Source organism: Pleurodeles waltl, chromosome 1_2, assembly GCF_031143425.1.
Source record: "Pleurodeles waltl isolate 20211129_DDA chromosome 1_2, aPleWal1.hap1.20221129, whole genome shotgun sequence".
NCBI classification, from domain to species: Eukaryota; Metazoa; Chordata; class Amphibia; order Caudata; family Salamandridae; genus Pleurodeles; species Pleurodeles waltl.
The window spans coordinates 655,080,411-655,093,935 of NC_090437.1; the positions used below are offsets into that span (position 1 = coordinate 655,080,411).

Sequence of the window (13,525 nt, forward strand, 5' to 3'; positions counted from 1 at the left end):
TTCCTGTCCTTCATCTGTTGCCATGAGCAGGGTGAGATCAGCCCTGTCATAGTAGGGTTTCAGGCGATTGACATGGAGCACCCTAAGGGGACTCCTGGCAGTGCCTAAGTCAACTAAGTAGGTGACTTCACCCTTTTTCTCAACAATTGTGTGGGGTCCACTCCATTTATCTTGGAGTGCTCTTGGGGCCACAGGCTCCAAGACCTACACTTTCTGCCCTGGTTGGTACTGAACCAAAACAGCCTTCTGGTCATGCCATTGCTTTTGGAGCTCTTGGCTGGCCTGAAGGTTTTTACTGGCCTTTTTCGTGTACTCAGCCATCCTTGATCTGAGGCCAAGTACATAGTCCACTATATCTTGCTTTGGAGCTTTTAAAGGTTGTTACCAACCCTCCTTAACAAGTGTTAGAGGACCTCTCACAGGGTGTCCAAATAGGAGTTCAAAGGGGCTGAAGCCCACTCCTTTTTGGGGTACCTCCCTGTAAGCAAAAAGGAGGCATGGTAACAGGATATCCCATCTCCTGCGGAGTTTTTCAGGGAGTCCCATAATCATGCCTTTGAGAGTTTTGTTAAATCTCTCCACCAGTCCATTTGTTTGTGGATGATAGGGTGTAGTGAACTTGTATGTCACACCACACTCCTTCCACATGGCCTTTAAGTAAGCAGACATGAAATTGCTTCCTCTGTCTGATACCACCTCTTTTGGGAAGCCCACCCTGGAAAAGATTCCCAGGAGGGCCTTTGCCACTGCAGGGGCTGTAGTGGTCCTTAGAGGAATTGCTTCAGGATATCTGGTGGCATGGTCCACTACCACCAAGATAAACCTATTGCCTGAAGCAGTAGGAGGGTCAAGGGGGCCAACTATGTCAACCCCTACCCTTTCAAAGGGAACCCCAACAACAGGCAGTGGAATAAGGGGTGCCTTTGGAGTGCCACCTGTCTTGCCACTGGCTTGACAGGTTTCACAGGACTTACAAAATTCCTTTGTGTCCTCTGACATTCTAGGCCAATGAAACAAGGGAACAAGCCTGTCCCAAGTTTTCATCTGCCCCAAATGTCCAGCTAAGGGAATGTCGTGGGCTAGAGTTAGGAGGAACTTTCTGTACCCCTGAGGAATCACTAATCTCCTGGCAGTTCCAGGTTTAGGATCCCTTGCTTCAGTGTACAAGAGGTTGTCCTCCCAGTAAACTCTGTGAGAGTCACTGACATCCCCATTTGCTTGTTTGACAGCTTGCTGTCTTAGACCCTCTAGTGTGGGACAGATATGCTGTGCCACACTCAGCTCCTCCCTGGCAGGCCCCCCTTCACCCAAAAGCTCAGCAGTGTCTGCTTCCAGCTCCTCTGGTGTAGGTTCTGCACAGGGTGGAAATTCTTCTTCCTCAGAAGTAGAATCCACTGTAGAGGAAGGGATAGTAGGTAGTGCTTTACTTCTACTAGCCCTAGCTTTAGGGAGCACTTGGTCCATTGTTCCAGGATCCAAGTCACCCTGTCCTTTTTGCTTTTTGGCCTGAGCCCTTGTCAAAGCAAAAATATGCCCTGGCATTGCTGCATGGGCCTCCAACTCCACATCTGACCAAGCTGATGTCTCTAAATCATTTCCAAGTAGACAGTCTACAGGTAAATCTGAGGCAACCACAACTTTCTTTGGACCAGTAACCCCCCCCCCCCCCCCCCCCAGTTGAGATTTACAACAGCCATGGGGTGGCTAAGTGTGTTGTTGTGAGCATCAGTTACTTGGTACTGGTGACCAAGTTGGTGTTGTTCAGGGTGGACCAGTTTCTCTATTACCATTGTAACACTGGCACCTGTGTCCCTGTAGGCCTGAACCTCAACACCATTTATTAGGGGTAGTTGCTTGTACTTATCCATGTTAAGGGGACAAGCAACTAAGGTGGCTAAATCAATAGCCCCCTCAGAGACTAACACAGCCTCTGTGGTCTCCCTAACAAGACCAACCCCAACTAAGTTACCAAAAGTGAGCCCAGCTACTCCCTTGGATTGGCTATTAGTAGGTTTGCTCCCACCACCACTGCTATTAGTAGGGACACTAGGTGTAGCAGTAGGGGTTGTAGTGGTAGGAGGCTTGGTGCTTTTCTTTGGACAACTGGGATCTGTTGTCCAATGGCCTTTTATTTTACATAAATAGCACCATGGTTTCTTTTCTTTGTTTTGATTTGAAGAGGATTTGGGCCCACCACCCCCACCAGAGTGTTTTTGTGGGCCTGATGAAGACTCATTTTTAGATTTGTCCCCACCCTTGTCAGAAGACTTACCATCCTTCTTCTTATTGCCATCTCTGTCACCCCCTGTATGAACTTTTCTGTTCACCCTTGTTCTGACCCATTTGTCTGCCTTCTTTCCCAATTCTTGGGGAGAGGTCAGATCAGAGTCCACCAGGTACTGGTGCAACAAATCATACACACAGTTATTAAGTATATGCTCTCTCAGGATTAAGTTATACAGGCTTTCATAATCAGTAACTTTACTGCCATGTAACCACCCCTCCAAGGACTTCACTGAATGGTCAACAAAGTCTACCCAGTCTTGTGAAGACTCCTTTTTGGTTTCTCTGAACTTCATCCTGTACTGTTCAGTGGTTAAGCCATAACTATCTAGGAGTGCATTCTTAAGAACTGCAAAATTATTGGCATCACTTTCTTTTACAGTAAGGAGCCTATCCCTACCCTTTCCACTAAATGATAGCCATAGGATAGCAGCCCACTGCCTTTGAGGGACATCCTGTACAACACAGGCCCTCTCAAGTGCAGCAAACCACTTGTTAATGTCACCCCCCTCCTTATAAGGGGGAACTATCTTGTGCAGATTCCTAGAATCATGCTCTTTTGCAGGATGACTATGGGGAACACTGCTGCTGCCACCATGGGTTTCTAAACCCAATTTCTGTCTTTCTCTTTCCACCTCTAGGGACTGCCTATCCAAATCCAGCTGTTGCTTCTTGAGCTTCAGTCTGGTTTGTTCCACTCTCAATCTATTGAGCTCCCTTTCTAACACTCTGTCATCACGGTGGGTGGGTTAGGCATGTCTAGAGACAGAAGTATGCTGAGATAAAACAGAAGGAGACCTGGCCCTAACAGATGGCACCTTAACAACTTGGCTAACAGAAACAGCACTTCTACTATGATGAGAAGGGATACTCTTACTGTGATGTGAGACAACACTATCAGTATGGTGTGACTCTACATCAGTACCAGCTATGCTAGGTGGCTTGCTAGGGGGCAGGCTTGAAAGTTTCCCTCCCACCTCTTTTGCTAGGGGTGCCCCAGAATCAGAGTGGGAACCATCAGCTAACTTTTCAGCAGGAGTGCCAGCTTTGGCCTTATCCTGTTCAATAAGCATATTCACCAACAGTTCCCTAGAGGGATTCTTCCTTACACTTAAACCTCTATCTATGCAGAGACTCCTTGCTTCTTTCCAGCTAAGGTTATCATAAGCAAGTTTGGACAGATCAACAGTTTGGCCTGTGCCAGACATTTTAGAAAGTGTTTAAGTGATAGAAAAAGGAAGAAAAAGTTTTTCAGAACTTTTGAAAAGACAGAGAAAAAACTTTTAAAACTTTTTAAGAACTTCTTAGAAGGTTAGAGGTACTTTTCAGCACTTTAGAAAAGAAGTGAGAAAAGAAATGCAAAACTTTTTGGTTAGGTGTACATACACTGAACTTGTTTTGTATATTTTTCTCTTATGAAAAGTACAATGACAAAAGTGGTAAGTAGTTACAAAGCACTTATCCCACCACTGCACAACCAATGTAGGAGGCTGGACTGACTTGTAGTGAGTACCAAGGGGTACTTACACCTTGCACCAGGCCCAGTTATCCCTTATTAGTGTATAGGGCGTCTAGCAGCTTAGGCTGATAGATAATGGTAGCTTAGCAGAGCAGCTTAGGCTGAACTAGGAGACGAGTGAAGCTCCTACAGTACCACTAGTGTCATATGCACAATATCATAAGAAAACACAATACACAGATATACTAAAAATAAAGGTACTTTATTTTTATGACAATATGCCAAAAGTATCTCAGTGAGTACCCTCAGTATGAGGATAGCAAATATACACAAGATATATGTACACAATACCAAAAATATGCAGTATAGTATTAGAAAACAGTGCAAACAATGTATAGTTACAATAGGATGCAAAGGGGACACATAGGGATAGGGGCAACACAAACCATATACTCCAAAAGTGGAATGCGAACCACGAATGGACCCCAAACCTATGTGACCTTGTAGAGGGTCGCTGGGACTGTAAGAAAACAGTGAGGGTTAGAAAAATAGCCCACCCCAAGACCCTGAAAAGTGAGTGCAAAGTGCACTAAAGTTCCCCAAAGAGCACAGAAGTCGTGATAGGGGAATTCTGCAGGAAAGACACAAACCAGCAATGCAACAACGATGGATTTCCAGTCGAGGGTACCTGTGGAACAAGGGGACCAAGTCCAAAAGTCACAAGCAAGTCGGAGATGGGCAGATGCCCAGGAAATGCCAGCTGTGGATGCAAAGAAGCTGCTACTGGGATGTAGAAGCCGAGGATTCTGCAGGAACGACAAGGGCTAGAAACTTCCCCTTTGGAGGATGGATCCCTCACGCCGTGGAGAGTCGTGCAGAAGTGTTTTCCTGAAGAAAGACCGCAAACAAGCCTTGCTAGCTGCAAGTTGTGCGGTTAGGGTTTTTGGATGCTGCTGTGGCCCAGGATGGACCAGGATGTCGCCAATTGCGTCTGGGGACAGAGGGGGCGTCGAGCAAGACAAGGAGCCCTCTCAGAAGCAGGCAGCACCCGCAGAAGTGCCAGAACAGGCACTACGAAGTGGAGTGAAACGGTGCTCACCCGAAGTCGCACAAAGGAGTCCCACGTCGCCGGAGGACAACTTAGAAAGTCGTGCAATGCAGGTTAGAGTGCCGTGGACCCAGGCTTGGCTGTGCACAAAGGATTTCCGCCGGAAGTGCACAGAGGCCGGAGTAGCTACAAAAGATGCGGTTCCCAGCAATGCAGTCTGGTGAGGGGAGGCAAGGACTTACCTCCACCAAACTTGGACTGAAGAGACACTGGACTGTGGGAGTCACTTGGACAGAGTTGCTGGATTCAAGGGACCTCGCTCGTCGTGCTGAGAGGAGACCCAGGGGACCGGTGATGCAGTTCTTTGGTGCCTGCGGTTGCAGGGGGATGATTCCGTCGACCCACAGGAGATTTCTTCGGAGCTTCTAGTGCAGAGAGGAGGCAGACTACCCCCACAGCATGCACCACCAGGAAAGCAGTCGAGAAGGCGGCAGGATCAGCGTTACAGAGTTGCAGTAGTCGTCTTCGCTACTTTGTTGCAGTTTTGCAGGCTTCCAGCGCGGTCAGCAGTCGATTCCTTGGTAGAAGGTGAAGAGAGAGATGCAGAGGAACTCGGATGAGCTCTTGCATTCGTTATCTAAGGAATTCCCCAAAGCAGAGACCCTAAATAGCCAGAAAAGAGGGTTTGGCTACTTAGGAGAGAAGATAGGCTAGCAACACCTGAAGGAGCCTATCAGAAGGAGTCTCTGACGTCACCTGCTGGCACTGGACACTCAGAGCAGTCCAGTGTGCCAGCAGCACCTCTGTTTCCAAGATGGCAGAGGTCTGGAGCACACTGGAGGAGCTCTGGGCACCTCCCAGGGGAGGTGCAGGTCAGGGAAGTGGTCACTCCCCTTTCCTTTGTCCAGTTTCATGCCAGAGCAGGGCTGAGGGGTCCCTGAACCGGTGTAGACTGGCTTATGCAGAAATGGGCACCATCTGTGCCCATGAAAGCATTTCCAGAGGCTGGGGGAGGCTACTCCGCCCCAGCCCTAACACCATTTTCCAAAGGGAGAGGGTGTAACACCCTCTCTCTGAGGAAGTCCTTTGTTCTGCCTTCCTGGGCCAGGCTAAACTAAATTATTAGTTTCCCTTGAGCCTCTGGTGTTTCATTTATGACTGCCATCTGAACTGCAGTCAGCATTGTTTTCAGTGGATGCAAAATACATCTCAGCATTAGACCATAAGTGTGATTTATATGCAATAGGCACTGTCACCCTAATTGAAAGCAACATATGTAAAGCCAATGGATCCCAGAAGTATACTGATTACCAAATTTGTTTTGTTTACACAAGTAAGTATTTGGATGTAAGAATGTAATTTTGTAGTGATCTGAGGATCCGTGTGTGTTATGGTGTCCAATGTGTACTGGAAAAGTCTGGACAAACTAAATTGTATAATGTTTTTTTGCATTGTGCATAATATGGTTATTGGTGGTTGTAAAAGGACACATTTCTCTAGGAAGCATAGTGCCAGGCTTTTCCCTCATTTGGTAACTTGTATCCTAAAAATAGGACACTGAGAACAGCAATTTTTTTTTTTTTTTGGATTAAATGTGTAGCCATGTTCAGCACAACCCAGAACAATGCAAACTAGTCTGGCTAGATGTGTGTTAAAGTCATCATCCGTGAAATATATATATATATTGGCCTGGTAAGGCAACTTCAATGCACATGTGAAATGGGTTTGTAATAGCACTGACTGCAGGAAAAGTGACCCATGAGGAAAATACATCAGTTTTGTAAGCATCGTGAGCCTCAACCACAAAGGTAACATCTCCACCCATATTGGGCAGCGTATGCATTGTTAAATGTGCTGTAAGAGCAGGTCAGCAATTAGAAGGATATTTATTTCACCCGCCATTTTAAAGAATGAAATTCAGAGAAGGGACATACTATAGTACGATGTGATTTGAATAGTTCAAGCTTAAATAACCTATGAAAAAATGTAGGTACTTCCTATAATGCGGAGGGGGATTTAATCCCTAAAACCACAGACATCTCTGTTTTAAGGTGAATACACACAGAATAACTACTCAGGAGACCCGTTATATAAGTACCTGACATATGAACTTTGGTGGTGCCATGTTATACGGTAGGACTGCATATTAGGGCGGCAGAACTTCAGGATGAGGGGGAATGAGTCCATCTACACCATCAGTAACTACTGACCCAACTTCTAGGTAGCTCACAGTGCCTCACATGAACCCCCAACCTTCCCAGAGTAACAGATGATTACAGCAATCCAGAATATGACAATGACTGCCAAGGAAGTTTTGGAAACAGATCTTACCCCTTTTTATCGTTTACCTTTACACACTCAGGGTAAACACAAGAAAGATACAAACAAAAATTTTCAAACATTTATTTGAAACAATCTTATTCTTGCATTGATAGAATGAGCTGTGATAATCAGGCAGATGAAATAAATCACTGTAACCAGAGTTACTCACATGGTGAATAGAATAAACAGTTCAACCATGATAATCTTAGACTTATATGTTCACATTTCTGGTGTAATATATGTTTAGATGTTGTACTGGGTTCCTAGCCTTGAACAGAGTGCACAGTTTACATGCCCAGAAAGGCTAACTAAAAACAAGCAGCATGTACAATGTACTCAAAATAATGTTGTGCAAGAATAAAGTGTATAAAATGTCATTGCTAAAATGTGATGGCAGCTAAAACGTATAGAATATAAAATATGAATCTAATCTAAAATGAAGCTAAAATGGAGAATCAATGTGGGTCCAAGAAGGCCTCACGACAGAGGAGCCCAAAGGAAGCGAAACAGGTGAGAGTGACGAATTGAAAGGTTCTGTGGGGGAAGAAATGTGGCTCTCCCTGAAACCAGGTAGTTCAAATGAACAGGTAACAATATTGTAACTGTGTCTGTTCCACTGGAGAATGGCTTTCAGCTTTTCCAGAAGAAAAAATATAATTGGCAGGGCAATACCCCTGATTCATTGACATCAGCGGTAATGTGGGGTTCCACAAATCATTACAATTAGCCATCTTAAAGTGGTACATGATTGTGATCTCAGCTGACAGGCCTACGGTATCAGCAGTGATGTGATAACTGGCATCTTGAAGTGGACGCAGTATTGTCAGTCTTAACAAACAATTTTGCGATCACTTACAGTGTGATCAAGGCCATCACTAAACTGTAGAGATCTGCACTATTTTTGAAGCGACAGATGCATTACTCTCACCTTGAACCACCCACACAGAATCGATGAGGTTTAAGGGTGTGCTAGTCCACCAATATGAGTAGCACTCCAAACAGAATTGTTTAAGAAGTTGAATATCTAATACATTTGGGAATGGAGATACAGAATGTTAGGGTACCACCTTTTTTTCAACCTTTCCCTGGTGACAACTCTCAAATGGAAAAAACTTTTTTGCAATTACTAAAGGGTATGTGGCCCAAACTTAAGTGCTGAAAGGAAGCATGCACTGCTCTTACATTGTTTCGGTGAGGAAGGGTTGGAGAATTTATCAGAGTTATCACCAAACAATATGATAATGAAATGCATATGAAACTGCCATTATGAAGCTTGATTTACATTATTTACCGAGAGTGAGCATGATACTTGAAATGGATCACTTTGGCTTGAGAAGTCAGGGGAAGGTTGAATCTGTGGAAGCATTTGTTACTAGTCTAAGAAAACTGACATTGAATTGTTAATTTGGGTGAAATATCAAAGAGAGAATCAGATCAGTTTGTATCGTGATGCAATAGTGACAGGATCAGGGAAGAGCTATGGATGAAAAGTGAGCCACCTTCAGCAAAAGCACTTTTAGTGCCAAAATGCTTGAAACACCAGTTGAAGTGTATGGAAGAATTCAATACTGAAAAAGGAGAAAAACTAATGTGTCAAGAGACAGCACAACTAATGTGTGTGAGGTAAAAACAAAAAAAGAACAAAAGAAATAAACACAGAACTTATACAAATGTGTTTTAGGTCTGGTATAGAAGGACGCACAGCCATTGACAAAACATGACCAGCCTGGTTCCAAACATGTAATGCTTGTGGTGGCAATGGTCATTTCTGCAAATTTTGCAAGAGCAAAGGGAAGAAAGTCCCTAAGAGTAAAGTTTCAGAAGTGTCAGGAAGTTGTGTTGCAGGTAAAAGGTGAATCCATGGAATATCCTACTCTGGTTGTAGTGATTGATGCTTCAAGTGTACCGATTAAGTTTGACTCTTGCTCACAAATTACTATAATATTGAATGATACTTTGGAGAAACGTTTCCCTAAAGAGAAAAAAACTGTTGAGAATGAATGTCAAGCCTGGTGGCTATTTTTTTCTGATCCAGCCACATGCACAAGAGCGCATTTAGAGTGCCCTTTGTGCTGGTGTTCACATGCACAGGAGCGCGCGGACACCACCTTTTCCTATCCTTACACACAAGTAGGATCACATTTACAGTATTTTACGTACTGGTGCCCACACACGCAGGCATGGGCTCACACCACCTTCTCCTTTTCACATGCGCAGAAGTGCATTTACATTACTCTTCTTACTGGTGTACGCATGTGCAGGAGCGTGCTGACACTGCCTTTCCTTATTCCTTTCTACATGAGCTAGACATTTATCTTCTTGCTGGTGTCCATACGTGCAGAAGCCAGCTGACACCCCCAGCTACTCATCATTTCCACATGTTCAGAAGCGTGATTTCCTTCTTTGCAGGAATGCATGGACGCTGCTATGTACATGCAGGAGCGTGTTGATTTTACTTTATTGATCCCCACTTCCACTTATTGCATTTCTACATTCAACCACTACAGATATTCCCTAAATTACTGTCCTTTTCTAGCCTATCAGATAGACATGTTTCATTAGATGTGGGTGGAAGCACACAGGGAGGGGGTTAACACAATTCATGCGTACTGAACCCGTTCTTCCTTGTTTGAGGTGCAGCAACGCTTACCTGCAGGGACTACTACACTGAATACCCAGGACCTTTTCCCTGTGCTTCAGCCTCCTTTCTGGTCTGGGTTACATATAATCACAAGTAAGGACAAAAGGGTCTGGGGAGTTTGTTCATGTCGTCTCTGCAAGATCATATTAAGGGCAAAAGGTAAGGTCTGTGCAACTTGACAGGCCCTACACTGAAGAATGGTTTTAAGCAGAGACTCAACTTCTCTTTTCTCAAGGGTGGATAGAAGGCTTGACCAAAATCTGGCCTGAAAACGGCTCCCATGGACTGGAAATCCTGAACCAGATGAAGATGTGATTTGTTCTTGTTCAATTGAAATCCAAGGGTCAAAATAGCCTTGTAAAGTATGTGTGCATGTCAGCCAATCATCAAGTTGTCAGCATAGTAGTAGTCCCTGAAATTGTACACAAAGTTAGAGCCTTGGTAAACATCTTAAAGGTTGAAACTAGATCAAAAGGCAGAACACAGCATTGATGCTGCGTTCCTATGACAAAAAAACATAAAACATTTTGGGAGCCTGTGTGTACTGGTATCTGCAGATACGTGTCCAACAAATCCAAGGATGCTAAAAATATTCCTGGGGTCAATACATTAAAGATGTTCTAGAGAGTCACCATTTTGAAACTCTGGTAAGGAATGAGTGGATTCACTTTAAAAAAAATCCAGGATGAGGCGTCCAAGAGTGACTGGACCAAAACAAAGAATAACATCCCCAGCCATTTTCTTCCTCTGGGAATGGAATAACTGCAACTTTCAAGAGTAAATCCCGGACTCTCTTCAAAAGCCCCTGACAGTTGACTGGACAATAAGGTTTAGAGTTTGCAAAAAAAAATTTAAAAAATGAAAAAAACTGTTTTGTTGTCTGGAATACGATCCTGTAGGACCCAATAATTCTTCAATGTTGAATCTCATATAATCATGAAATGTTAAAGTCCCCCCCGCCACCCCATTATCCCCCACGCTCCCTCCCACTGTCTCAGCATAGTCACAACTTCAGGGCTGCATAGGAACCTAGAAGATGGTGGGCTGAAGCCAGAACCTTTCTGCGAAGGGGACTTCTTGGTGTTGACCCTTTCAATGAAAGAGATGGCTGGACCCATCAGAATAAGTTCCAAAAGCCAACAACCATTTAGGGAGGATGAATTGGTGTCAACACCGGTCCTCTGTCAACTTCTTTACAGGTTCTTCTAGTTGACAGCCAAAAAGCTTCACCCAGCTAAAGGGAAGGTGGCTCAGCAGTGCCTTCTGGAACTTGTCAGCTTTCCAGACTCTCATCCATATATGCCTCCCGGCTGTTAAGGCAAAGACAACTGCGCACAGACCACTAATTGAGATGTCAGACACAAATCTGACTTGTTGCTACATCAAGGAGAGCCTAGTAGTACAGTCATCGCTCTGCTGGAGTTCTTCTACTCAAGCCTTAAAGTATTAAAGGAGTGAATATACTGTATAAGTAGAATATGTTCCTCCAAATAAAGCAAAATTAGAATCACCGCAAGCTCTTTTAGTTCTTCATCATTTATGTTGGCTAGCGCAACAATCTCTGGAATTACTGTCCCATTATGTCAGGGCAACCATAAGGGAATCAAAATGGACTGCAGCTGAATTCTTCTTGAACCCTCTCAAGAAGGTTTCTCCTGAAGAAAAATCTATGAAAAGAAAGCTTTTCCAATATCTGTCCATTTCCTAGAGAAATGACCTCTAATGGGCTTGTAAAATGGTTGAGTCTGCTTCTTTATGGCTGTATTTGGCAAAAGTAATCCTCTTCCTATTTATGTGCAGATGATACAGGTAAGGACAGATTTTCACGTATATATTTGATCATCTCTGTGAATTCAGCCCCCTAAAACGTATCTGCCTCTATTGACAACCACCTCTTCTGAAATATCTGTATCTGCACCTGGAGGTTTTGGGGGGTGGGGGGGTACTACAGGGGGAATTCTTCTGTTCTTCTTTGAGGGTGGATAGCCTTCTCTTGCTTTAGAAGCAGCATCCACTGCTGTATTAATCATAGCCTACTGCAATTCAAGCTGTTGTTGACCAGGAAGCATCTGGCTAGCATTTCTAGAAAACTGAGAAGTTTCTTTACCAGAAGACTCAGCTTCTACTTGGCTTCTTTTTCTGGGGTAATTCTTCATGGTTTCAAATAAATAAATGTTAGACTAAATGTGAACTCTTCGCTATTTCACATTGCTTGCTAGATTCCAACATTACTCTATTTTTATGAACCAGAGCTCTGATACTTTAGATACCTTGCAAGACTGCTGCAACATTAGAAATAGGCATAGGGGTCCCGCTAGAAATAAATTAACAGTATGCCATAGCCAGTGTGCACCCCTAATTGCCCAGCAGAGTGATTATTATTCAAAGTAAAGACACCAACCATAAACAGAAGAGGTCAGTGTGCCCCCACCTACTCAAATAAAGATGAGAAATAAAGGGTGCGGAAGAAGTCAGAGAGCAGACATATCATCATAACCCATGGAACAAAATACATAATAATTAAATAAAACAGAAAAACACTTACAAACGAGGGTACTTATCTTATATAGGTGAAATACCTGAATGAAAAAAGATGTATGTAGGGTTAGCCTCTTCTTTATGGGTCACAAGAAAAGAAGTGAGGTAACAGCCATGTTGACAAGCTCTAAAATATTTTTTTCTTACATAGATGAACAGTGTACCTTGAGACTGAAGCCCATACTGACAGGACTGTGATGAGGAAGATGGACAAGGAAGATAGTTGGCTCTCATGACCTTCATATCAGTGACAGATAGTCCTGTCTGGAAAGTAGAGAGCAGGCTAGAATCCATCATCCTGTACGCAATATGAGAGGACTGAGAACAAATTCTACAACTTCTGCTGCCTGAAGGAAGGCTCTTATTTCTTGCTTTCTAAAAGCTGCCTGTTCACAGAGAAGGCCCACTACCTGCATCACAAAAACGTAATACCTAAATTGGTAGCAGCTGGTAGAGCAGTCAGTGCCAGCACACAACTGGCTGACGAGGCACTGCCAGTCGCCAGAAAATCATCATTAGGGAAGAACCCATCACCATACAGGTCCAGCTGAAGCACACCACAAGGCTGCTGAGACAGCAGTTGCCACAGTCAAGTGAACCATGTTAAGCCTGGCAGCAGTAGAGGTGCGCAAGACAGCAAATTAATGGTGATAATGAATTATAGGTTAGCCAATCTGAGTCTTAATTGCCTAAAAGCCAAAACAAAAGCTAAGGCCCTCATCAAAAAACAAGCATGATGCAAAAATGAGATAAAAACGATATTTCTGAAGTATTTGTCACTGTTCTGGGCGGTTCTGTGTGGACTCTGGGCGGAGCACCCCTGGAGGTCACAGAATATCTCCCTATGGAGGTAGTGTACCGAAGCAGTGGAGCAGCTAAAGGCATACACCAGGAATTAACAGTTATAGTAAGGCACAGTAACAGAATAGTGAAGGCAGAGCAACCTTAGTGTGAACAAACAGGGAACAGATCGATAATGGACAAACACACTGGAGTTACCACTAAGGTTGTACACAGGTAAGGCTCAGAACTTCCCACAGCAACAGGCAACGTCAATGCCTCTGTGCAGATTACTCCTACAGATAGTCACCCCGAAAAGCCACATAGAAAGGAGGCAGCAGAAGTGATTCTGTCTCTTAACCCTAAGGGCACAAACAAGGATTGTACTTACATACACGAGACACACCCTTGTGAGTCCAGCTGGAGACACAGTGGCTATTCCTGGAAAACAGCA

At 44.0% G+C, this 13,525-nt stretch overlaps 1 protein-coding gene across 5 annotated transcripts in view; it reads right to left on the reverse strand.

Moving 5' to 3' along the window:
* IL15 (interleukin 15) overlaps positions 1-13,525 on the reverse strand; it is a 438,031-nt gene that overhangs the window by 38,443 nt on the left and 386,063 nt on the right. For 3 of the 5 annotated variants that reach the window (XM_069242573.1, XM_069242572.1, XM_069242571.1), the window contains one exon: positions 13,463-13,512. The exons of 1 other annotated variant lie outside the window; for it this stretch is intronic. In XM_069242573.1, the coding sequence (XP_069098674.1) occupies positions 13,463-13,512 (50 nt within the window). The remainder of the gene's footprint in view (positions 1-13,462; positions 13,513-13,525) is intronic. One more of the 5 variants, XM_069242574.1, reaches the window with a different exon arrangement.